This window comes from Saccoglossus kowalevskii, chromosome 1, assembly GCF_978046115.1.
Source record: "Saccoglossus kowalevskii chromosome 1, keSacKowa6.1, whole genome shotgun sequence".
Taxonomy (NCBI): domain Eukaryota; kingdom Metazoa; phylum Hemichordata; class Enteropneusta; family Harrimaniidae; genus Saccoglossus; species Saccoglossus kowalevskii.
In genome coordinates this window covers 23,009,787-23,032,662 of record NC_140641.1, presented here as the reverse complement: position 1 = coordinate 23,032,662, position 22,876 = coordinate 23,009,787, and the positions used below count along the sequence as shown (strand labels likewise).

General features: G+C 37.3%; 4 protein-coding genes across 6 annotated transcripts in view; 3 read left to right on the top strand and 1 right to left on the bottom strand.

The window, feature by feature from the left end:
• The window catches only part of LOC100370438 (RNA ligase 1-like), a 32,781-nt gene extending 24,675 nt beyond the window's left edge, over positions 1-8,106 (bottom strand). The window contains exon 1 of the mRNA XM_002740723.4: positions 7,987-8,106. The gene's annotated coding sequence lies outside the window, so the exon portion shown is untranslated. The remainder of the gene's footprint in view (positions 1-7,986) is intronic.
• Positions 226-1,684, top strand: LOC102809470 (uncharacterized). Its single transcript, XM_006823996.2, has 2 exons — positions 226-687; positions 737-1,684. Exons 1-2 carry the CDS (start codon positions 226-228, stop codon positions 1,682-1,684), a joined length of 1,410 nt encoding a protein of 469 aa, XP_006824059.2.
• LOC146750459 (uncharacterized) lies at positions 2,112-4,139 on the top strand. Its single transcript, XM_085496934.1, has 3 exons — positions 2,112-2,693; positions 2,717-3,311; positions 3,352-4,139. The coding sequence occupies exons 1-3, from the start codon at positions 2,112-2,114 to the stop codon at positions 4,137-4,139; spliced, it is 1,965 nt and encodes a 654-aa protein (XP_085353060.1).
• A 189-nt stretch (positions 8,107-8,295) lies between the features above and the next one.
• LOC102809585 (uncharacterized) lies at positions 8,296-22,568 on the top strand. 3 transcript variants are annotated; one of them, XM_085499831.1, is made up of 17 exons: positions 8,296-9,683; positions 9,868-9,994; positions 10,393-10,512; positions 10,630-10,783; positions 11,505-11,618; positions 11,899-12,006; positions 12,161-12,253; positions 12,389-12,499; positions 12,640-12,747; positions 15,468-15,560; positions 15,755-15,811; positions 15,991-16,209; positions 16,720-16,811; positions 18,339-18,519; positions 18,945-19,357; positions 19,461-19,606; positions 19,905-22,568. In XM_085499831.1, exons 2-17 carry the CDS (start codon positions 9,941-9,943, stop codon positions 20,068-20,070), a joined length of 2,229 nt encoding a protein of 742 aa, XP_085355957.1. In that variant the 5' UTR covers positions 8,296-9,683; positions 9,868-9,940; the 3' UTR covers positions 20,071-22,568. The 3 variants fall into 3 exon arrangements, with proteins under 3 accessions (XP_085355957.1, XP_085355956.1, XP_085355955.1); XM_085499830.1 differs by having other exon boundaries at positions 8,298-9,683; positions 15,994-16,209; positions 16,717-16,811; XM_085499829.1 differs by having other exon boundaries at positions 8,298-9,683; positions 16,717-16,811.
• The last annotated feature ends 308 nt before the right edge of the window (positions 22,569-22,876 follow it).

Sequence of the window (22,876 nt, the reverse complement as noted above, 5' to 3'; positions counted from 1 at the left end):
GACTCATGGGATACAGAAATGCAAACCTTTGAACACAAAACATATAAAGACAAGAAATCGTTCATCAGATCTAAAGGGCTCTGTTATGGGTGTCTTAGAAATGAGAACCATCTTGTAAAGAATTGTCCTAAGAGGTTGGTGTGTGACAAGTATAATGGAGAACATCCTTTAGTGCTGCACCGTGAGTTCAAACCAGAAGAGAGGGTTGTTTCTACTTCCGTTGGTATGGTTGATGCAGATTGTCGGGCAGCAGTGTCAACAGAGGTTACCTGCAGACCAGTCATCATACCAGTTGGTATCAGATGTAAGTCTACTGGAGCAAGTATACAGACCTATGCCTTCATAGATAATGGAAGCGATAGTGTATTTTGTACTGAAGATGTCAGACAGCGATTAAATGTTGGTGGTAGAAAGACCAAGCTGAACTTACACACCATAACAGGAAACAGAATCATGGAGAGTCGCATGATTAAAGGACTGGAGGTTACAGATTTAGAAGGAAATCAAGTCATAAAGCTTCCAACTGTTTATACTCAAGATAAAATTCCTGTATCTAAGAAGGGCATCCTGACTCAAGCTGACATATCTTGCTTTCTATATCTGAGTGGAGTGCATTTGCCACATATAGAATCAGATATTGGTCTTCTCATTGGTAATAACGTCCCTAAGGCCTTTGAACCACATCAGGTGATCAACAGTAGTGACAATGGTCCTTTTGCTGTACGTACAGTGCTAGGCTGGACGAGACGAGGATGACTCTATTATACCAGTAAGTGTCAACAGGATACAAGTTGGTCCATTGGTAGATGCACAGTTAGCGATAGATGACAAGTCCGAAGATTCAGTAGAAGATAAACGTTTTAGGAAGATTGTGGACTCTGGGACAGAAGTTCTTAATGGTCACTTTCAAGTTGAACTATCATTTCGAGATAAAGATGTTGTGATGCCAAACAACAGAAACATGGTAGAGCAACGACTAAGACATCTGAAGCGAAAATTTGAACGGAATGCACAGTATCGCAATGAGTACACAAAATTTATGAATGTCATCATAGACAAGTCGTATGCTGAGAAGATTCCTGCAGAAGATGAAGCTATAGATGGAAGGATTTGGTATCTACCACACCATGGGGTTTACCATCCGCAAAAGGGAAAGATTAGAGTTGTCTTTGATTTTGGTGCTGAATATGGTGGTACCAGTTTGAATAAGCAATTAATGCAAGGGCCCGACCTAACGAATTCACTGGTGAGAGTCCTGTTACGATTTCGCCAGGACCGTGTTGCTCTCATGGCAGACATAGAGGCAATGTTTTCGCAAGTAAAGGTGCCCAAGGAGCATCAAGATTACCAAAGATTTTTATGGTGGCCAAATGGTGATGTAACTCAACCTGTAGCAGAATACCGTATGATGGTTCACATCTTTGGTGCAACATCATCTCCTGGTTGCGCTAATTACGCCTTAAAAAACTCTGCTGATTCCAGTGAAGATACTAATGTTAGAAGCACTATTCAGCATAACTTTTATGTAGATGACATGCTGAAAGCAGTTCTGACAGTGACAGAGAGAAGAGCTCTGGCTGAAGGTTTAATAGATACTTGTAAGAAGAGTGGGTTCTGTCTTACAAAGTGGATGAGTAATGAAAGACATGTTTTAGAAGTTAAGTTAAGAGGAAAGAGCCAGTGAGGTTAAGAATCTGGATTTGGAGCAGGATAGCTTACCTATAGAACATGCATTAGGAATGCAGTGGAACGTAGAAACAGATGAGTTTGGATTCCGGAATGGCATTAAAGAAAGGCCTCCAACTAGAAGAGGTGTGCTGGGAATGGTGAGTTCAGTCTACGATCCGTTAGGTCTAGCAGCTCCTGCAGTATTGCCAGCAAAGATAATACTGCAGAATTTGTCCAGAGATAAATTGGATTGAGATGAAGAGATTCCCGACAAGCAACGTAAGCAGTGGAACAGATGGTTACATGATCTACCCAGACTAGAAGAGAGCTTCGCAGTCAGTAGGTGTATTAAACCAGAAGAATTTGGTGAGCTAACTAACACTCAGCTGCATCACTTTTCAGATGCCAGTGAGTCTGGTTATGGGACAGTGACTTATATTAGAATGGTCAACCAGAAGAATGAAGTCCATTGTGCCCTGCTGCGTGGTAAGGCGAGAGTATCACCACTGAAGACAATTACTATACCGCATATGGAGTTAACTGCTGCCACAGTGTCTATATGTATGAACAGACTTCTGAAGAGAGAATTGGATTTACCAATTACCGAATCTTACTATTGGACAGACAGCCAAACTGTATTAAGATATATCAACAATAAGACTGCTAGATTTCACACATTTGTGGCAAATCGAATATCTGTTATCCATGAAGGTTCTGAACCAAGACAGTGGTTTTATGTTAGTACCAATGACAATCCTGCTGATGAGTGCTCAAGAGGGCAGCCAATTGGTACATTTCTGAAGAACAAGCGATGGCTCAGAGGCCCAGAGTTCTTATGGAAACCAAAGGAGGAATGGCCAAACAACCTTTGTGATGCATCATTAGACTCAGATGATCCAGAAGTGAAACAGAATGCCAGTGTACACAAGATAGATGTAGATAATTTGCAGAGTCCAGTGAATGACCTGATTGAGCACTACTCAAGTTGGTACAGTCTGAAAAAAGCTGTTGCATGGATTCTAAAGGTAAAAAACACCTCTTACAGAAGATCAGAAGTAGAAGTATGGATGAGGAGAATGTGACACATGTTCAAGTGTTGAGTTTAAGTGATCTACAAGAAGCAGAAAATGCCATCATCATTTTTGTTCAAAGGAAGGTGTTTGATAAGGAGCTGGATGTCTACAAGTCTGCAGACAGTAGTGGTAAGAGGTCACACAAACTTAAGAGTACAATCTGCAAATTGGATCCCATTGTAGGAGAAGATGGCATACTATGTGTGGGAGGACGGCTTGATCTGGCTTTGATTTCTGAGGAGTCAAAACATCCTGCAATACTACCTAAGGAAGGCCATGTTTCCATGCTGATTCTTCGTGATATCCATGAACAGGGTCAACACTTTGGAAGAATGTATATGCTTTCTAAGTTACGAGAAAGATATTGGATAGTTAGTGCCAATGCAGCTGCACGGAAATTGATTAACAAGTGTGTTATATGTCGCAGACAAAAGGCCAAAGTAGGAGAACAGAAGATGGCGGATCTACCTGCTGATCGTGTTAGGTCAGGTGAACCACCATTTACTAGTGTAGGCGTGGATTATTTTGGCCCCATTGAAGTTAAACAGAGAAGGAGCACTGTGAAATGCTGTAATTGGTGTAATTTTCACGTGCTTATCCATACGAGCAGTTCACATCGAGAAAGCTGATTCCCTATCCACAAATTCTTATATTAATGCTTTAAGGAGGTTTGCATCTCGCAGAGGAGCTGTGAAAGAGATGAGATCAGACAACGGTAGTAACTTTGTTGGTGCCAAACGTGTCCTTAAAGAAGAGATAGACAAGTGGAACCAGTCCAAAATAAGTGACAGCATGTTGAGAAAGGGAATTCAGTGGAAGTTCAACCCACCGTCAGGCTCTCATTTTGGTGGTGTCTGGGAGCACCAGATCCGGACCATACGGCAGCTCTTGTTGGTAATCACAAAGCAGCAGCTACTGACAGATGAGAGTTTGGAGACGTTTTTCTGCAAAGTTGAACATACTATCAACAGTCGACCCATAACAAGGTCATCGGATGATGCTAAAGATATGCTAGCATTGTCTCCAGATATGCTACTTACCATGAATGGTTTATCCCCACCACCTTGTCTCACAGATAAAAATGATCTGTATCCAGTTAACCGATGGAAGCAAGTCCAGTATCTAGCTGAGCTTTTCTGGAAACGCTGGAAGAAGGAATATCTACCCACCCTCCAAGAACGCCAGAAGTGGCTGAGACCAAAACAAAATCTGAAGGTTGGTGACGTAGTTATCATTAAAGACGATAACACTCCTAGATGTGTATGCCCCCTGGGCAGGATAGTCAAGGTGATGCCTGACAGAAAAGGTCTAGTGCGTAGAGTACTAGTGAAGACTAGGAACAATGTACTAGAACGTCCTCATGATAAGCTTTGCACATTGTTAGAAGCAGAAGACTAATGGTAGATATTGGTGGTTTATTACAACATTGTAGTCCTTGTGAGCAGTGATGTCCTGCATGGTTTGCTTTATTATTATTACTAGCTAACCTTTAGGTCCATTAAACCCAAGGCTTCTTAGTATGTACAATAACAAAGTTCTCATGCAGTAGAGTTTACTCTGCTGTGTTCAACGTTTGGTGAATGGTGTCCTGTATTACGTGGACCAACATTAGTGAGCCCTATGTCTATAGGGCGGCCATACCATGGACGTGTATGGTGAAGAGGATCTCAAACGTGTATGGTGAAGAGGGTCTCAAAAGTGATGACTTGATTCTTCTATTACCATTATATAGAATACATAGATGATCAGATCAAGCGCAAGTTTAGTTTATAGATTTCAAATTTCTTCGCTTTACTGTTATGTATTTTCATGAGATGTTTTGCATTTTTGAATAGTTGTTATTCTCGATTACCTTTTACATACTACTTCGCTTCTATATAAAGGTTTGTGTATTGTATTTGAATGTATTTGTAATTTAGTTGGCGTCAGTTATATTAAGTTAAGGAAATGTCCATATTGATTTATATGTCCATTTCGGGGCTGGTATGTAGACGCCAAAATTGCCTATTAGTGGGCAGGTCGGTAGGGCGCCACCACAGTTCATTTAATTCTAAGTGGAGGTAACACAGGGCGAACAAACACGTCAGGTTTTAGGAAAGGTCAGATGAAAATAGATGGCAAGTCGGCGTTTGGTAATCTTTAGGCCACGGACTTGTATGATTATTTACGGAAACTTAAAGAACAGTGGCAGGGTTTGTGAAGTTGTCAAGTTGAAGTATGCAATTAATCGTATGTATTAAAGACTGAAGTTTCTTGGTACTGCTTGTGTTGCTATATATTTACGTACACTCTGTTGTGTTTGGAATTGCGTGAATATTATCGAACATATTGACGGTTTTTGCTGTAACGTAGCTTCCACCCGCCCTTCGTCAGATAACATACAGGCTCTATGTAGATGCAGTAGTGCAATCGCCAACCGGAATTATTGCGTCAACACTGTGCTACCGGTAATCACAAATGTGTGCATGTTTTTGTTTCCCCCATATTAATTTGAGTTCAATTTATCGGCCAGGCATGTGAAGACAGCAGAAAGGAGGGGTACACAGGCACATGCCAATCTCCACTCCAACACTTCAGTGTGGTCGCAGTGTTCGTCCCAGGCCAAAACAGCATCGCAGCCCGTGGTGCGACCATTCAATTCCCCTATTCGGAAACGTTAATTGTCCAAGATTTCTAGACTACGATACTCAGTGGCAAGAAGCATTTTCATTGTTACCACTACTTGTCTGGTTTTAACAAGTGACATGTCTTTGCATCCTGTCCCTTGCTTTTAAAACAATATATATAAATTTGCTATGAAATAACGACTAATATTGTATTGTATGGGTGAGATGAGTGTTTTTCTAACTGGGCATGCAGCTCAAATCAACAAGCCCAATGGAGTTTTGAAGTGTTAAAGTTATGACCACTAAAAATACACCAGTCAACAACATGAACAATTTAAATTTCACCATCATGTGACTATAGTAACATATCGCATGCTGTTTCAAGAATACCAACGCTCGATGCTCTCATTTTTCATAAACTCCTATACAGAAGAAACGAAAATCACCGCCTACTAATGATGAAAACATGCCCTGGCCAGACTAGTGAAAGAACCAAAGAAAAGGGAAGACTTGAATCGATAAAGCATGGCTTGAAAGCCATGATTAGTTGCGTCAAACTCCAGACGGAAAATGTGAATAATTTTATTTCAGTGCCTGCAAGTGCGTGGAACCCGTGACATGTAAACATAACCATGTGACCCATTAATAACTTTAAAGCTCCATGCAACTCTTTTTCGCAATTTGATTATTGTTTTTAAATACATGTACATGATTATGTATATTCTCAAAGAATATTTGTTACTGTTTGCATTTCTGAAAATTAAAAACTGGCCTTTGACCCCAAAGACAACGTGTCAAGTCACTGCAGGCCTTCATGTTTTTTAGGGTGTTGAGATTTTACCGTGGTTCATGGATTAGGTGATTTCGTGCTAGGAGACTTGTTTTATTTAGAGTTGTGTTTGTATTTTCTAGGATTATTGTGCTTCCTTTGTGGAAAACATGAAATAGGTATGGTCAAAAAATAGAATGGATATATGGTCTAAAACGCCATGCAATTACATTGCAAGGGTACAGTGTTGGGATCGAAACACTGCAAGTCAGAGACTCATCAGCTGGCCGAAGGGAGAAGGAAGCAAAACTTGCAGAGGCCAATGGAGGTACTGTTATGGCGGACCACCAGCTACTGTAAGGCAGAACAGAAGACCAAGCATCATTTAAACAAATACCTAGTAATGAATAACTTAAATGTTTGATGCCAACTTGTATATAATTTATTATATGAATTGCATGTATTTATTCAAAATAAAATTACACTTGCATTGTGTTAACATTTTAAAAGTGTGAGCAATTTATGCAAATCAGTATGCTAATTAATATTAATTTAATGTGGATTTCTCATGATTTTAATAGCTATGTAGCCTCTAGCATAATGGTGAATAAAAAAAAAGTTATATATGCATGTGCCGAATGCTGTATTCACAAACTTAAAAGGCAGTGGTCATCACACAGCGCATTTTGAAATTTCATGTAAACAATGTATTTTACTCACATTCTGTACATCCCATATCAAACAAAACACAAGTCCCTTTAAACAACTGTCCACATAATTAGAAAATATTTTTTATGAAAATGTTTACGCCGTTGACGCTGCAGGTCGGCGTCTTCTACACCGATCTGACGCATATCGCGCAAGGTGTGCCGGGAGTTTGTTCGAAACTTTGAATGTTTGGAAGACAGTCGTCGATTGGCACGTACTTTACAGATATATTAAATCGTTTCAGGGACCTGTTTACTAAATAATGATAGATGAAACTTAGAAAACTTGTGAGAACAAACTCGGCACAAATTGCGCAAATTTGCAATAAGTTTACGCTGCTAGTGTCTGGTTCGGAAGGAGTTCTACGCAGGAATTTAACGCGTTCAAGGACGTTCTATTTTCGAACTAGTTGAAACCGGAAATTACGCAAGTACTTTGGAACTTCAAACACAAATTTGATTATAGTTATTATGCGTTAGTTTCTGTTGTTTCAAGGATTTAATTATTTATGACATTAATATTTCACTCACTAAACAATATTTCACTACAATACGAGATTAAAAAGCAACTTAAATTGAAAAAAATATGATCAAGTTCCGTGTATAAACACTAGTGTAAAGAGGCGACGGAGCGTTTTTTTGGCCAAAATCGGCTAGTAAGGCGTCATATGACACAGGTCTGTGCTGGGCCAGCACTTCCTGTGACGACACAACGTGTTTACGCTATTCTATGACAATGAAATAATAATAACAATAGCTTTGCTTATAAAAAAATGTGAAGGCTGGTTCAAAAACTAAACATTGTCTATGCCCATATTGCATGCCTTCATGGCCATAGCAACTGTGACCGCCCACATATTCATAATGAGGCGCTTGCTGATTGGATAATGTTAATCTCATTAACATTGAAGTCACAATACCATTTCCGGATTGGTCAATTTAAATTCTATTCATCCATTTAGATTTTAAAAAATCTATATTATTGATAAAACGTTTATAACGACCACAGCTATATGTGCTTTACTGTAGTTGAATCATTCTCTGTTTGTCTACCGTTTTGGATTTAATTCATGCGAAAGGAAAAAATATCAATGGGCATGCAACATGTCTGAGTGATCATACGCTTCCCCCGAATGTGGTGTTTTTGTACTCTGTATACTTACAGTTTTGCAAACCTGGAATGTGACAGAATAACAGATTTTCAGTCAAATTACACCATTCTTTACTCTGAATCAGCAAGATGTTTCTCATGACGCGTGGTTCCTTTTTCATTTCAGAAAATTGCCGCGAGATGGCGTACTAACTTTGCCTGTGATTTCAAGTTATTCCGTTTTCTGTCTGATGCATGAAATTCAAACCCTTTCTCCAAAAATTATAAAACGATCATCTGTAATATTTGAAGAGGTAAAGCACGGAAACACTTCTGATTTTTACCAACAATAGTGAGCGAGATTGTTGAAAATAAACAGGGGTCACTGCAAGAGGGCGCTATTGAGTCGTGCTCATCGATCGCCATCTTGTTTATGAAGAAGAAGAAACTGAGTCCGGCTGCGTAAATGACGCGAAAATCAACGTAGTTTTGGAAGAGATCGACTGTTGGAAAGGGTACAGATAATTGTCGCATTTCTAGAAACGTTTTCGGTGTGTTTTTAGGCAAATTTGGTTGGTTGATTTACGTTTTGGACAAATTGTAAAAAAGGAAAGAAGACTAAAAAAAGCGATGCTTTTTGCTTACGTAGATATTTACTAACAAAGGTAGCTCTTGTTCACCATTTTAGGATGCAATGATCACTGGTTTACTCTTTCATTTCAGTTAGTATCCAAAACGGAGTTGAAGTTAATGTGAATGAAAAGAAGTTTAACTTTCAAATGTGTGTTTGTGTGTGTGTGTGTGTGTGAGAAAGAGCGAAAGGTCATTTGTGACGTGTTTGTTTTGACCTTCAGATATTGACCTGTAATGGCCACAGGTCCCCAAGTGATCAGATTTCCCGTGTTTATCCCATTCTTTATTCGTATATAATCATACATTCAACAGTAGTGCATGTATGCGAATGTGGATTTGTGAATTTCTTTGTGTGGCGTGTAGAGCTAGTGATAGAGCTAGTATTTTATTGCATCTTTAGAAACAGTAATTATCTATCAGTTGTTATCAGTAATAAATAAATAGGTAGCACAGTGTGTATGAGAGGTTCAGAAGGAACCAGAAGAATCGCGAACTGCATATAAAATCACTCAAGAATTATTGGAGCCTGAATTATTGTTCCTCTATGTGATGACTAAAATGGATCATCGGAAGCAGCAAATCATCTCAACAGATCGTGATGGCGACGAGGGACCAACTCCATCAAATATCTGTTATTTCGGACTTGAGCACATGCACAGGAAAATATCAAACGTAGCCATGGATATTATTGAGTGCATACATTATTTGTATGGAACACAAGATATCTGTGGATGATGGTGAACTTATCAAATGTGGTTGTACACTACAGTTGACTACTCCTGTATGCAGATTGCTGAACATTGTCTCTAAATGCTCAACTTATGTGATATGCTACAAATAGAACAATATTCATCTGAAAAGTGATGTATCTACATTCTTCTATGACAGACGAGTGGATCAAAGTGCATGTGCTCTTTCAAAATTGAAAAAAAAAAAATTTGAAAAAAATATTTGTACCTAATACATTGGATGAAGATTGCTGTCTTCTGTCTGATTGTGTATGTGGAAAACATTTCTTCTTTCTCCTAACAATTAGAATTTCTAATAGTTCCACTAATCTGAAGGACATTACCATGCATTAATCCTGAATACTTGCAGGATACATTACAACTCTATAGCAGAATAAAGCAAAACTAGGTATGTTGGTTCAACATAACTCTTGTACTTGGATTTAGTGTTATATTATTGCATTTCTTAATAATACTAGACATTTTGTGCAACTATGTCATGTTTATCTGTGTCATCATTGATAATAGCTGCAGTTTAATAAAAAATATGCATTCCGGTACTTTACTGAATTGTCTTTTCCCCCTCGAAAAAGCACATTATTGAGAAGATCAAGCCAGAAGTACCTTTCAAGATAGAAGCTAGTGATAGTGACACTGAACATAAAGATGACAAGTCAAGGCGATGACTGTTATTTCTTTTATTATTCTTCGTGTGCCAAGGTAAGTTATATTACATGATAGCCATGCTCTCACTGGGGAACTGGGTATGGATGGAGATAGAGTTGATCTTTGGTGTTCATATTGGAAAGATGACCCAGTTGGCATAGGACGAAATCACATCCTCATTTGTGCTGAAATAATACAACCCCGCCTCCCAGCTGTTGCTAGAAATATACAGACCCAGATACGACTGTAAACATTCTTACATGCCAGTAATTTCAAACACCATATTTGCTAGATGTGGGTTTTGGTACTGCTAAAAGTGTTCTGATACATAAAAGTCAGAATGTACTCAATTAGATGTAGACTTTCTAAGTGGACTGGGTATGCAAAAACTGGTTGTGTGCCAATTCAGCTCCAACTGTTACTATAGTGATTGTGTTTACTGTTAATTTCAGGGTGCCGCATGTCCATTTCGGCATTGCGAAGCTGCCTTGGGTAGTGAGACTGTTTGTACATTATGGAAGGAAGGCCGATGTTACAGGGATGTGTGCAAGTACAGGCATATGGAATCAAATGTAAGTTGAATCACAGTTACAGTGTGAGCTATAATGTGTGTTATCATGATTATATCAATATTAAAAGTGACCCCCATTGGTACTTGTATGTAATAACTCATGAATGTCCTTTGACAGAAACAAAGAGCTGTTATTCCATGCTACTGGGAAAGCCAACCAGGTGGATGTCAAAAACCACATTGTGTCTTCAAGCATACCCATTCCAGTATTGGATTTGATTCATTTGATGTACTACAGAGTAGCACACCAAAGATAAACACTTCTCTAACAGGTTTGTTAAGTATTTTCTTAATGCATGAGATTGCACCAGTGTGTCATGCAAACTGTAATTTTAATGGTTCCGCTCATCGTTTACTATATTATACTGGATGTGTTAATCTTATGTGCCAACATCTTATGTATATCATTGCCTGTCATGAACGGACATATTTTCACGGTTCGATTTGAATACTGTAGTGCATTAATTATTTGCTGTTTTTTAATTAGGCTATTTACGCCAATAAGTAAAATATGCTAAATTCAACAAAAACAATAGAACTCATTGTTTCCCTACCATGTTCCTGAACTTAAAACCCTGTGATATTGCCCAAACCATCAAAATAGTGAAATTAAATGCCAGTGAAAATTAATGAATAAATAAATACTGTTTTACAGTAGTCATTTTGAAAATTACTGTTCAATACATGCCTTCCCTCAAGAATTATGACAAGAATTCTGCTTAAATCTTGCCCAACTTAGTAAACTAACATCAAAATTGTATTCTATGAATATTCATGATTGTATACGCCAGAAAAATAAAGTACTCCATGCATTCTGATTATCAAAACAAGACATAAATTATACCTTATATCGAAATGAATTTAAATATTCATGCTGTTAACACTGCAGTGTTATGTATATATTACGTAGGAAATAAGTTCTTGGTCTGTCAATGGGACATATATGTTGTCTGCCTTAATAGTTAAATATCAATGTATATTGTATCTCCCCAGGGTCTTTGTCATCTCCTAACTTGCAAGATTTATCTCGTAATGATAATATAGTACCGAGTCCTGTACCAACACCTGAAATACAACCTGTTGTGATAAGGGCGGATGATGACGATGGTAAATGTATCATGTTACTACAATCACAACAGTTAGTGGTAAATTCATTCATGCCAGAATCACGAAATACAGGCAATACTGGTAACTTGCATCTGAGGGGGTTAATGGACATACAGTGTGTATCAGCCTATGATACAACTATATCATGCACTTATAATAGTAGAACAAAAGACAATACTCTAGCTACTTAGTAATAAACTGATGGTATGTAGTGTTTTTAATGGTTGTCTATGTGTTAATCCCTTATGCTAATGGTTCTGTTCTCTGTTCTGATTTATAGATGAGACTGCCTCTGAAAGCTCTCCTATTCACAGTAAGCGTGTTGTATCACCAGTGAAAGTCTCACAGAGGGTGATACGAAGAATAGATGAAAGCAAACAGAACAAAGGTGCCAACTACTTGTATTTTTAGGAATATACAGTACTATGCCATCTGACCATCGTCCACTACAAGCTATATATTTTGTGCATTTTTTACCAAGAGGACAAATCATAATGTACTCATTTTTTTATGTATTATGTTAATTTACCTTTTTTTTGCAGGCAAACCATCACCGGTTGCTCTTGAAGAAATCAAAGTACAGGGGTCAAAAGTGATATCTACCAAAAAAAATGGCAGTTCAAGTGTTGAACCAGGTAAGTAGAGAGGTACATGACAGAATGGGTTTGATTCTAGTTATTTAGCATTTAGACCTACTATATTTGATATAAAATACAGTGTGAATGTGAAATATTAAATAACCATTCAAACTTTTCTTCTATTACTCCCAGAAATCTCTTTTGGAGTCAAATCTCTGGAAGAAATAAGAAAATCAAAACAACAGAGATCTGTGAGAGAACGTCTGGGTGCAGTACAGGCTGAGAGAATCGTTGATATCACAGGTAAGTTAAGAGTGTTGAAAATGTAGATGTTTGGTATCATTATGTGTGATTATGTAACTAGTATCTTTTTAAGTTACAGAAATCAACCGTAGAATAACTTAATTTATTCTTGAGCTTCAATATGTTCTCTCTCGCAATAGATGATGCCTTGACGTCATTAAAAGTGAAAAATCTTGATGATATCAGAAAAGAAAGGCAAAACCAAGTCAAACCACGTTCTAGTGTCTTTAGAAGAATTGTTGTCACTGGTAAGTCATGACTGCTCTTATATTATTAAATACTGTAAAGAGGTTAATTTTAGCGGTGTTAAAAATTCGCGCATTCCTAATTTCGGACGGCTTAGCGCAAGAGAGGTTTTATATTTCTCTAACTAAGCAGGAAACATCTTGCCCATTTCCGTCCCACTTTGTAAACAATGGGTTTGTGGCAAAACAAATACAATGGTATCAACACAGTGTCAGACGATCGTATGCACTCAGACTATTATGTATTTCGCACTTATAAATTTTATTCATTGTTTTACTGTCTCCTGATATTAAACAATACATGGCTCGTGCGAAGCGGTGACATGAGAGAAATGAGTGTATAAAAGTGGGCTTGTTTCTCCCCCAAAATCAGTCTCCTGTGTAGTAAACGTACATGAATCATCGTCTGCAATTTACCGACACTACAACATGGCTACCGATCTCATAAAATGGTTGAAAAAGCACCATTACCGTCACCAAGCGAACCAAACTTGCTCGATCCTAATAACATCAACGACGTCGAACAGTGCGAACTGTCACCTGAAGTAATTGCCGTTGTCAATGAAGAGATAACATCCGCTAGTCGGAAACGAAAACGCAGAAATTATCAGCACTATGATGAAAATATTCGAGCTAAAATCGGCAAATATGCAGTAAACAACGGAGTGATGAATGCTGCTAGAAAATTCACTAAAGAACTTGGTAGGCATGTTGGTGAAAGCACGGTTCGAGGAATGAAACAATCGTATCTCAAAGCAATTCGGAGTGGCAAAGAAAATGTCAACACATTGCCGACAACAAGGGGACGTCGCGTACTGCTCGGTAGTGAACTCGACTCCAAGGTACAGTCACTTGTACGACGGCTACGCATCAAGGGCTGTGTTGTTAATTCAGCCGTTTGTATTGCAATCGGTCGAGGTATACTTCTACATGGAAATCGAAATTTACTACAAGAGTTTGGGGGTCACATCAACTTGACCGTAGACTGGGCAAAATCGCTGCTTCGTCGCATGGGTTACGTTAAGAGAAAAGGTACGAAAGCTGTCAAAAAAATTGTTGATGACGTTCCCGCCATTAAAGCAGCTTTCCTTGAACGGATAACCAAGACTGTTAAAGAACACGATGTTCCCCAAGAGCTTGTTATAAACTGGGACCAAACCGGTGTTGCGATAATTCCAGCAGGCGAGTGGACAACGGAAGAACAAGGATCACGTCAAGTCACGATAGCAGGACTCGATGACAAGCGGCAAATTACTGCATTGTTTGCATCGACTGCTTCAGGTGATTTTTTACCACCTCAGATATTATATCAGGGGGAAACCAATCGTTGTCACCCGGGCTACAATTTTCCCAATGCTTGGGATGTTTTCCACACAGAAAGTCATTGGTCAAATCATAATTCCATGATGCGATACGTCGATAACATCATTATACCGTACGTGAATGCAACCAGGACGAGGCTTCAACTTCCAGAGACCCAGCAAGCAGTTGCCATATTTGATGTTTTTAAAGCACATCGCGGCCAAGAACTGTTAAAGAAGTTGAACGATCACAACATCTCTGTAGTATTTGTGCCAGCATGCTGCACAGATCGTCTTCAGCCCCTTGATTTGTCCGTGAATAAGATCTTTAAGGATGCAATAAAGCGAGAATTCCAGAATTGGTACGGCGAGCGTGTGTGTTCAGCAATGAATGACGGCGTAGATGACCCGACGCTCGATCTCCGGCTAAGTGAACTAAAACCGCTTCCCGCGAAATGGCTCGTTACTGCCGTACAGATCATTTCCCAACGACACGATGAACTGAAAGAAGGATTTCTAAAAGCAGGAATTCTAGAGAGTTTTGTTTAAGGTTGTTTAATGATCACATTTAAAAAAAACTGTTGACACCAATCAAACTCGTAATGCATTTCCCCTGTAAATTATATAACTTCATGCCGACTTTGGTGAAACTTGCAATTCATGTACTATTAATACTGATGTGTAGTATTTATTATTACAGTTGAGATAATATTTTAATAAATAAAATATTGATGCTCCAAAACACTTGTATCTTTTGTTTTGTCTATGTTACAAGTTTGTGTGAAACCTCAATGGGGGAAACATAATTCAAGATGGCCACCCGGAACACAAATTTGCGGTGTTTATTTTTCGCGCAAAATACCCCAGCGCGCAATGCGCGTAAATTAAACACCGCCGAACATTAACCACTCTACAGTAGTCATAATTATATTAATCCCTAATTGTCTTCATTAAGCCTGTAAAAAAAAATACTCTTGGCAATAAGATTAATGCTACCAATATTTGTTACTGTATAAATGAAAATAGCTTATTGGGAATGATCTGCAATGTTTGTCAGTTATCTTTATTTTGAATACGACCATAGATTTATAAGATATAGGTATGTAACTTTTATATCCATGCACAGTGCAATGCGATCCATTTGTGTGTCAATATTTCTGACAAAAGGCATCACAACGCAATGCAATGGATGCTCAAATAAATGCAAGGAATACAATCCAAGGCGGACACAATTTCATTCACAGATTCGCTCATTGCATTCAGTATCTTACGAATTACATGTTGTATATTTGCATATCACATCAGTTTAGTTGCATACCGTTATTTTATAAATCCTTGATAAAGTCCTGCATGATCTGTGGACATAATAATCAACAATGTGTTTGGAACTTTGTAACTGACTAGGGTATGTTTTTTGTGTAGGTGAGCCGCCACAGAGCTTGAACGAGACTCCATTAGACGATAATGATGTGATGAATTCCCCTCCGATGCCTAGGATTACGTCAACAAAAAGAGGTGAGACTAATTTTACTTATTAATTGCATGTTAAATTGTTGAACTTGTGATATAGCTGGTATTAATTCTGACCATGCTTCGTTCAGGGGAACACTGATTGGTAGGGTGGAATGAACCTGATGTTTGGAACTCAGATGACTGGACATCATAGACAGCAGCCTTTCAATTAAATCTTTGTGTTTCTTGTCATGTAGGTTTAGTCACAAGAAAAGAAAAAGCAAAGAATGAAATTAATCAGAAAAAAATAATAGGTAATGCAAAGTTGGATATTAATTGTGTCGTTTCCATCCATTGTTTTATATCGCTGTTATGTATGTCATATATGTCACCTATATTACATGAATTAAGACTGAAATCCCTTGTTCATCTTTAGTATGTGCAATGTTAATTGCTTCCACGATCTTATGCATTGGTTTGTTAATTTACATAGTAGACGTCAAACCATTAAATGAAGTCAAGATCAAGACATTGGATGAAATAAAGAGAGAGAAGGCCCTAAAAAACAATCAAAAAACAAATCAAAATGAAGTTACAAAAACTGTGCTTGTTGAACCCAAAGTATCAGAGGTTAAAAAGATTTCACTGAGAAAGATGAGAGTGAGACAAGAACGAAAGCTATACAGACCGCCTGTTGAGTTGAAGTCAAAAGGTATTATATGCAATTTCCAGTGTTTTGCCTTCCTGAGCTTAGTCACTGTCCAAATTTGCATGTTCAATTCAGATGCATTCATCATAACCCTGATCAACCACTTCTGTGAGCTTCATCATTCCATCCTGCAAAGACAGACTTGCTGAACCGCTGTTTTGTCTATATTTCAAACTTACGATTGTTTTCATTTTACTATTTGTATTTTTCCCCTATTTAATTTGTATTCATCCGTGCATGATGCATGGAACCAATAAAACTTCACACATACTTTACTTGCATATTTAAAGACATCTTTTCACCCAATTTCACATCATATGCAACTCCTCAACTTGATGATTTTGAGCATATGTAGATTGATTGCTATATACCTAGGTCTGCCCTGCTCCTAGAATGATTGCTTGCTTCTTACACACATGCCATGGGACACATGCACATACAGTCCTGTAGAATCTTATAATGAAAATGTACAAAGCACAGTGTGTCAAGTCCTGATTTGTTTATTTTCAGTAGGTGGCTCACCACCTAATGAGCAGACGACTGTGGATAATAAAGTATCAAGGCCATCAATCAAGAGATTATCAAATATCAAGACCATTTCACAGGTTTGTCTTTTTGTGTTCATCAAAATGAATAAATTTGTGCTTTGAACAGCATCACAGGGGTCAAAATTTTACATTGTGACCAATTGTTGAAGGATTCTCAAACTTTAATAGTGCACTTGGCACATACATGCTTATTGCTAGATTTCAGATTAGTGAGGTTAGTACCGTTAAAATCCTATTATAAACCGTGGTTTGTATTACAATGTATCAAATAAAAATCTCAGCTCAAGTTCGGGGTGCGGTTTATATTAGGGACATATTGCAATCACTAAATGGGCGTGGTCATTTTTTCCCCCCACATCACTCGCACAAAACAAACAATACACCGTACAATCTTTTGAATATAAGCGTAACTCCAATTTAGATGTCAGGGAAGAGTGATAAGCCTTACGTCACAAAAAAACTGTTCACATGAAAAAAAAAATACTCTGTATATTTAATGTAATATGCATTTTTTTTTATTTTCTTCGTAACGGAAAGTATATATTGGGAAAACAACATGACTTTTTTTTATATCAAGAAATTAGTTGTTTTCGAAAGATAAACTGAGCATTGAAAAAGAATTTAACAGTTTTTCGGTGAGAACATCTCCTTGTCGAAAACTTGCAACACACGGACGTATTCATAAGGAGTATTGACAAAAGTTGTCACAAGACAAAAGCAGTTTCACTGCGTGTTTGACATCCTAACACTACTGAACAATAAAGAGGTGTGAATATTTTTAGGCATGTTGTCGAAACAAATGAATAGGATTAGAAACAATGTACCAGCTCGTTGAAACAAAGTCGGTCACGGTCTTGTTGAATTGGGGGTGCGGTTACTAATAGGTACTTTCCATGTTTTCAATTTTTTTTGAGAACTCTTTAACACTGAAGCCGAAATCGGGGGTGCGGTTACTATTAGGTATGCGGTTTATAATAAGATTTTAACGGTAGTTCTGTTTCTGTTCTGTATTAATGTGTGTTGTTGAGACCCAGTCAACGTCATCAGTGTTTCCTCGTTGTGTGGTTTCGGGGTTAGTATGTTCATCTTGCATACTGAAGATTGTGGGTTTGGCGAGTTGAAATTTTTCACTTGAAATAGAATTATTCCGTTTTTCTTTCATTAATTTTAAAGACCGATGAAATCCAATATCGATACAGTAAAGTAAACAGTAACTGATAAACATTACATGTCCCCCCAACCACTACAAAGTCACTGCCACCTAGTTCATCTGCATTACTTATCATGACAGTAAAAAGTTCAGTTCAGTGCACATTTTCAGTTGATTGCCAATACATTTTCCATAATAAATTTCACACCATAGCAACATTTAGGTAAATCTTTATTGCAATTAAAAAGACTAGGAAAAAAGTTACATACGTGAGAATTGGATTTTGTGACAGCTACCAGAACATTTCACAATGCTGAGTTCTCAGCAGTTCTTTTGTACGGTATCACGAAAAATAAGGTAGAAGAAGAAGAGAAAAATCAGAATGTGTTTTGCGTAAATACAAATAATCATTTAATGTGCTTCTTGATTGTCAGGAGAGTGATGCTGATCCTGCTGTAATCAAAGTAAAAAGTCTTGAAGAAATCTTACAAGAGAAGAAACTGAGACAACAAAAGGAAGATGAGAAGAAAAAGTCTGATGCCGAGACTCAAGAAATAAAAGAAAAAAAATCAACAAGCATTCCTATTGTATGGAACGATAGTCCTATTACTACTGGTAAATATAGCTACCTTAAATATTCTAATGTTGGTGACACTTGATAAATTACAGTAGAATTTATGTTTCTCGTAGTGATGCACTATTTAAGAAAACACTTTACAAGCTTATTGTGATTAGTGAATAATCTATGTTTCGAAATTGAGATGTTATCACTCCAATTATCTTCCAAAAGTTGCCAATTTAAAGTCTTTTTTTAACAGATTTGACCTGTAAGGTCACATGGTGCAATTTCAGGTGCAATTTCAATTTTTTGTGTACTTGCACTGTAAAATTTTAACTGTTTGTGATATCTATTTCAAAACATTCACTATCACTTGATGTCTAACTTAGAATACATGTGCAGTACATTGTAATATGTTAATGCCAATGTATGGGTTGGAGATGTATACAATATTAATTCTGGTGCCTCATGTTTATCTCAGCCCAAAATCCTGTCGTTGTGAAGCCAGTATCTGTGACTGCACCAGTGGCAGTTGAACCTGCAGCTGTGAAGCCATTAGCCGTGACTGCACCAGTGGCAGCTGAATCTGCAGCCGTGAAGCCGTTATCTGTGACTGCACCAGTGGCAGTTGAACCTGCAGCTGTGAAGCCATTAGCTGTGACTGCACCAGTGGCAGCTGAATCTGCAGCCGTGAAGCCGTTATCTGTGACTGCACCAGTGGCAGTTGAACCTGCAGCTGTGAAGCCATTAGCCGTGACTGCATCTTCGAAAGTAGAATCAAGTCAAAACTCTACCTCAACTAATACCAATGTTAAAAAGATAAGGTTGTTGAAGAGGAGGAGGAAGAGCTCACAGAGTGATGCGGCTTCTAAAAAAGTAGCTGTCACTGAAGAGGTGAGAATCTTGTTCTGTTTTCCATTCCCTTCTCACTGTTGTACTTAAAAATTTATTTTGTATTACTCCTGGCATGTGCATTGACTTTAAGTTTATTCACCAGGTGACCACCAGTGAAACAGTATCAGATACAGCTCCCAATGTGGATTCAACCATCCCACCAATACAGGGTAGTGATATCTCAACAACACAGACAAAGACATTGAAAAGATCAAGGGGTGCATCCTTAGAATTGGAGTTGAGATCAAGGTATGTGAGATCACTTGGTGGTGGTGGTGGTGGGTTGTGACAGTGGTGGATGCAGTGACATTATCTGTTCTGTGTACATAAGTCATAAGTGTTTTGTTGTCTGCGTCTGTAGGTGATACTTGGAGGACAGTATCTACCCACAATATATTAGCTTCCATTTTAACAATAGCAATGTTACTTGATTATTCAGCGTATAATTTTAAGCTTTGGAAGCATGGTTGAAAGTTATTAGGACTGACAGTCTAATGTGAAAAAAAAAAGATCTTTGACACATATATGTACTATCTCTATCTTTCAGTGGTGATTCCAAGAAAACCAAACCAGAACCAGATGACAGCATTGCTTTAGAAGATGAGTTTGATGATCTTCTGAAAGACGATGACCTAAGTGATGATTATGATAGAGATGATAGTGGTCATGAAGATGACTTGTTACTTGAACTTGATAAAATGATCAACAGCTGATCATTGTTAACACCTGTAAGGAATAATAAAAAAGTGGAAAGGTTAAACTTAAAGCACTTCCCACTCGATTTATATAAAGATTCTCTTCACTCCAAATGCTGCTTCTCAGACTCTAGCTTTAATTGACGTACCGCCAGTTTGGGACAAGATCCGAGTATCATCTGTAACAAAAAGAATTTTTTCATTGGGATACAAGCTAGTAGAATCTTTTTTTATTCAAGTCCGGACAAGTCCCATTGCTTTTCAAATGTTTATATATTATTTAAAAAAAAAAAGATTTTTTTTTTCTGTGAATAACATTTTTTGATAATTATGAAAATGATATTCATAGCATAATGTAGCCTGCATTCACTGTGTTTTTGCTTTGTATCACTGCATTTATTTTGTTCTTACAAACTGATTGATCCGCTGTTATCACTCCACATAGCAATTGTTCATTATACAAAGATCTATAAATATGCATAGTCTATATGAATTGTTGTGGGGCACCCATTCACATCTTCAAAATGGAACCTTTCCATCTGTTGCTAGCCAAACAATCTCTTATATTGATATCTTTCATCAAACCACTTTTGCTCACTCAGTTTCAAGTGTGAAATGTACAGAGTTTTAATACAAACAAACAGTAAACTCATTTTTCTTCATCTTAAGATATCTCTCATCTGACTTGCTTTATGTCTGTGCGCCCATTACATTACAACTCAAGATGGCATCAAACTACCAATATCATCACTGGTAATTGGTTGCCAGTTCCATATGCTGTAAATCTATGTCACAAATGTGATGATATTGATAGGAATGATATGACTGAAACTCTAATCATCTAACTGTCTTTGCATAAAACAAAATATAAAAAGTTTCCCTCTCAATATCAATAAAAAAATGAGCAGGTGTATCATACAACTAACATAAAAATCTATAATCTCGCTATAAAGAGCATACTTCAGTTCGATGGAGTTGTTCATATTGACGTCTGACTATATGGTATATACGTAGTACATATTCGCACCTTCTGTATTCTGTCATGAGCTGATAGTTTAATTTCACTCTCTGCAAACGCAATATTTTCCCCATTACCATTTCTATATATTATTTGTATATTATGCCATATTACCACCTATGTGTTCTGTACAGAACCATTGTATTTTAGTGTAAAATGTAATATCTCCAGTTCCAGGAGCAGGAGGTGACGTCCAGACGCCATGACTGTAGAATATACCAAATGTCTTGGATATATTCACTTGTTGCTACTATGTAATCTCAAATTTGCATCTGCATTCTTAAAAAGAAACACAAGACCACAATTCTAGAATTGCCATCACTGAAACCAGCCACCACTATTGTCATTAATGAAAACAAACACATTTGTTTACCGGTATATACTAGTATACTAAATTTGAGCCAAACCTGAGATGCTGAGTACATGGGTTTGTAACAATTTAATGTTGCACATCTATGTGTTCAACAATGTAATGTGTCTTGTCTCCATTGGGTTTAATACTACCCTTCCACATGTATAGTTATATGTAAAATAAGTACCAATATTTCTACTATGTTTTATGCATTACAGTAAACGACAGATTTGTCATACCATGCCAACAAAAGAAACAGCTCCAGGTTTAATTCCTAGTATTTTTGACAAATATAACAAAATATTGTACCTTTTTGGGACTGTCAGAATATTGTTGGTAAACTAGTGATGTGCTAGCCATGTGGCAAGACGTGTGTACCATATCCTCAAACTAAAACCTAATATTTGTATTGGCTTTTGTATAAGCACATGACAGATGCATGTCTGGTCAAAAGTATGTTGTATTTTATTGGTCCCAGTATACGATACAGTTTTTGATTTATGTACATGTTATTGGAGGTGCACTTTTAGATCAAATACTGTATTTTGAATGCTCTTTAATGTGTGAAAATCAAGAAGAAAAACATCGTTGTTGCTAAATTTTTATTAAAAACAACAAGACATAAAATTGTGTTACTAGCTTTACACTTTTTATCCCAACATATCACCTGAAGCATTCAGAGATAGTTGAAATGAGTGGGGAAAAAATGACAAATTGTATTTACACTTATGTCCATTTTTTTCTGGTACTTGTTTTGTTGCTCACCCATTCCAAAAAAATGAGAATCACTTATTTGATCAAACTAAGTGTATCAACATAATACTTATTTCAACTGCATTCATTTTGTGCTTGGACAATCATTTATTCAACAGTTATTGTGAGCTTTGCCGTCATCAATTGTTACAAGGTCTTATTTTAAAGTCATGCATGTTTGTTTAAGCAGTGGAAGTTTTTCTACCTTGCAAAGTCCAAATGAGATTTATTCATTTATTCATTATCCCCATTATTATGTTAGTGTCTCAAATTCCTTAGTGACATGTGATATTGTTTGCAAGTACCTTTTTTTTTAATACTTGTCTGATTTACAATTTACACAACTGTTATAGAATGGAGGTTCATAATAAATTGAGATGGATTTAACTTCTATTTACGTATGTATTCTTGTCTATCTCTGTCGGGAAAATCCCTTTTCCTGTTCTTGGCCAACGAGATAGTATGTCCAGTGACCAGAAAACTGATTTTGTGGTCATGCTAAAAAAAGTGAAAAACTATTAACTGAAAAACAGTTTTTTCAAACGAAGAAGGGAAGTACTAGTCTAAGAAAAGTGTCAGTAGGGAAAGTTACATTGTGATCTTCTTTGTAATTGATTGTTGGCAGCATTTGTTAAAGGGCAGTGGTCGTTGCATGGCACGTGTTCGAATTTCATGTAAACAATGTATTTTACATGGATTGT

Bases quoted from the DNA above. Each gene is read 5' to 3' on its own strand.
- LOC102809470 (XM_006823996.2), top strand. From the start codon at position 226: ATGGTTGATGCAGATTGTCGGGCAGCAGTGTCAACAGAGGTTACCTGC. The intron at 688-736 runs GTGATCAACAGT...GTACAGTGCTAG, and splicing joins AGGCCTTTGAACCACATCAG to GCTGGACGAGACGAGGATGA.
- LOC102809585 (XM_085499829.1), top strand. From the start codon at position 9,941: ATGACAAGTCAAGGCGATGACTGTTATTTCTTTTATTATTCTTCGTGT. The intron at 12,500-12,639 runs GTAAGTTAAGAG...CTCTCGCAATAG, and splicing joins GAGAATCGTTGATATCACAG to ATGATGCCTTGACGTCATTA. The intron at 19,358-19,460 runs GTGAGAATCTTG...TTTATTCACCAG, and splicing joins AAGTAGCTGTCACTGAAGAG to GTGACCACCAGTGAAACAGT.
- LOC146750459 (XM_085496934.1), top strand. From the start codon at position 2,112: ATGGTCAACCAGAAGAATGAAGTCCATTGTGCCCTGCTGCGTGGTAAG. The intron at 3,312-3,351 runs GTAATTGGTGTA...CCATACGAGCAG, and splicing joins AAGGAGCACTGTGAAATGCT to TTCACATCGAGAAAGCTGAT.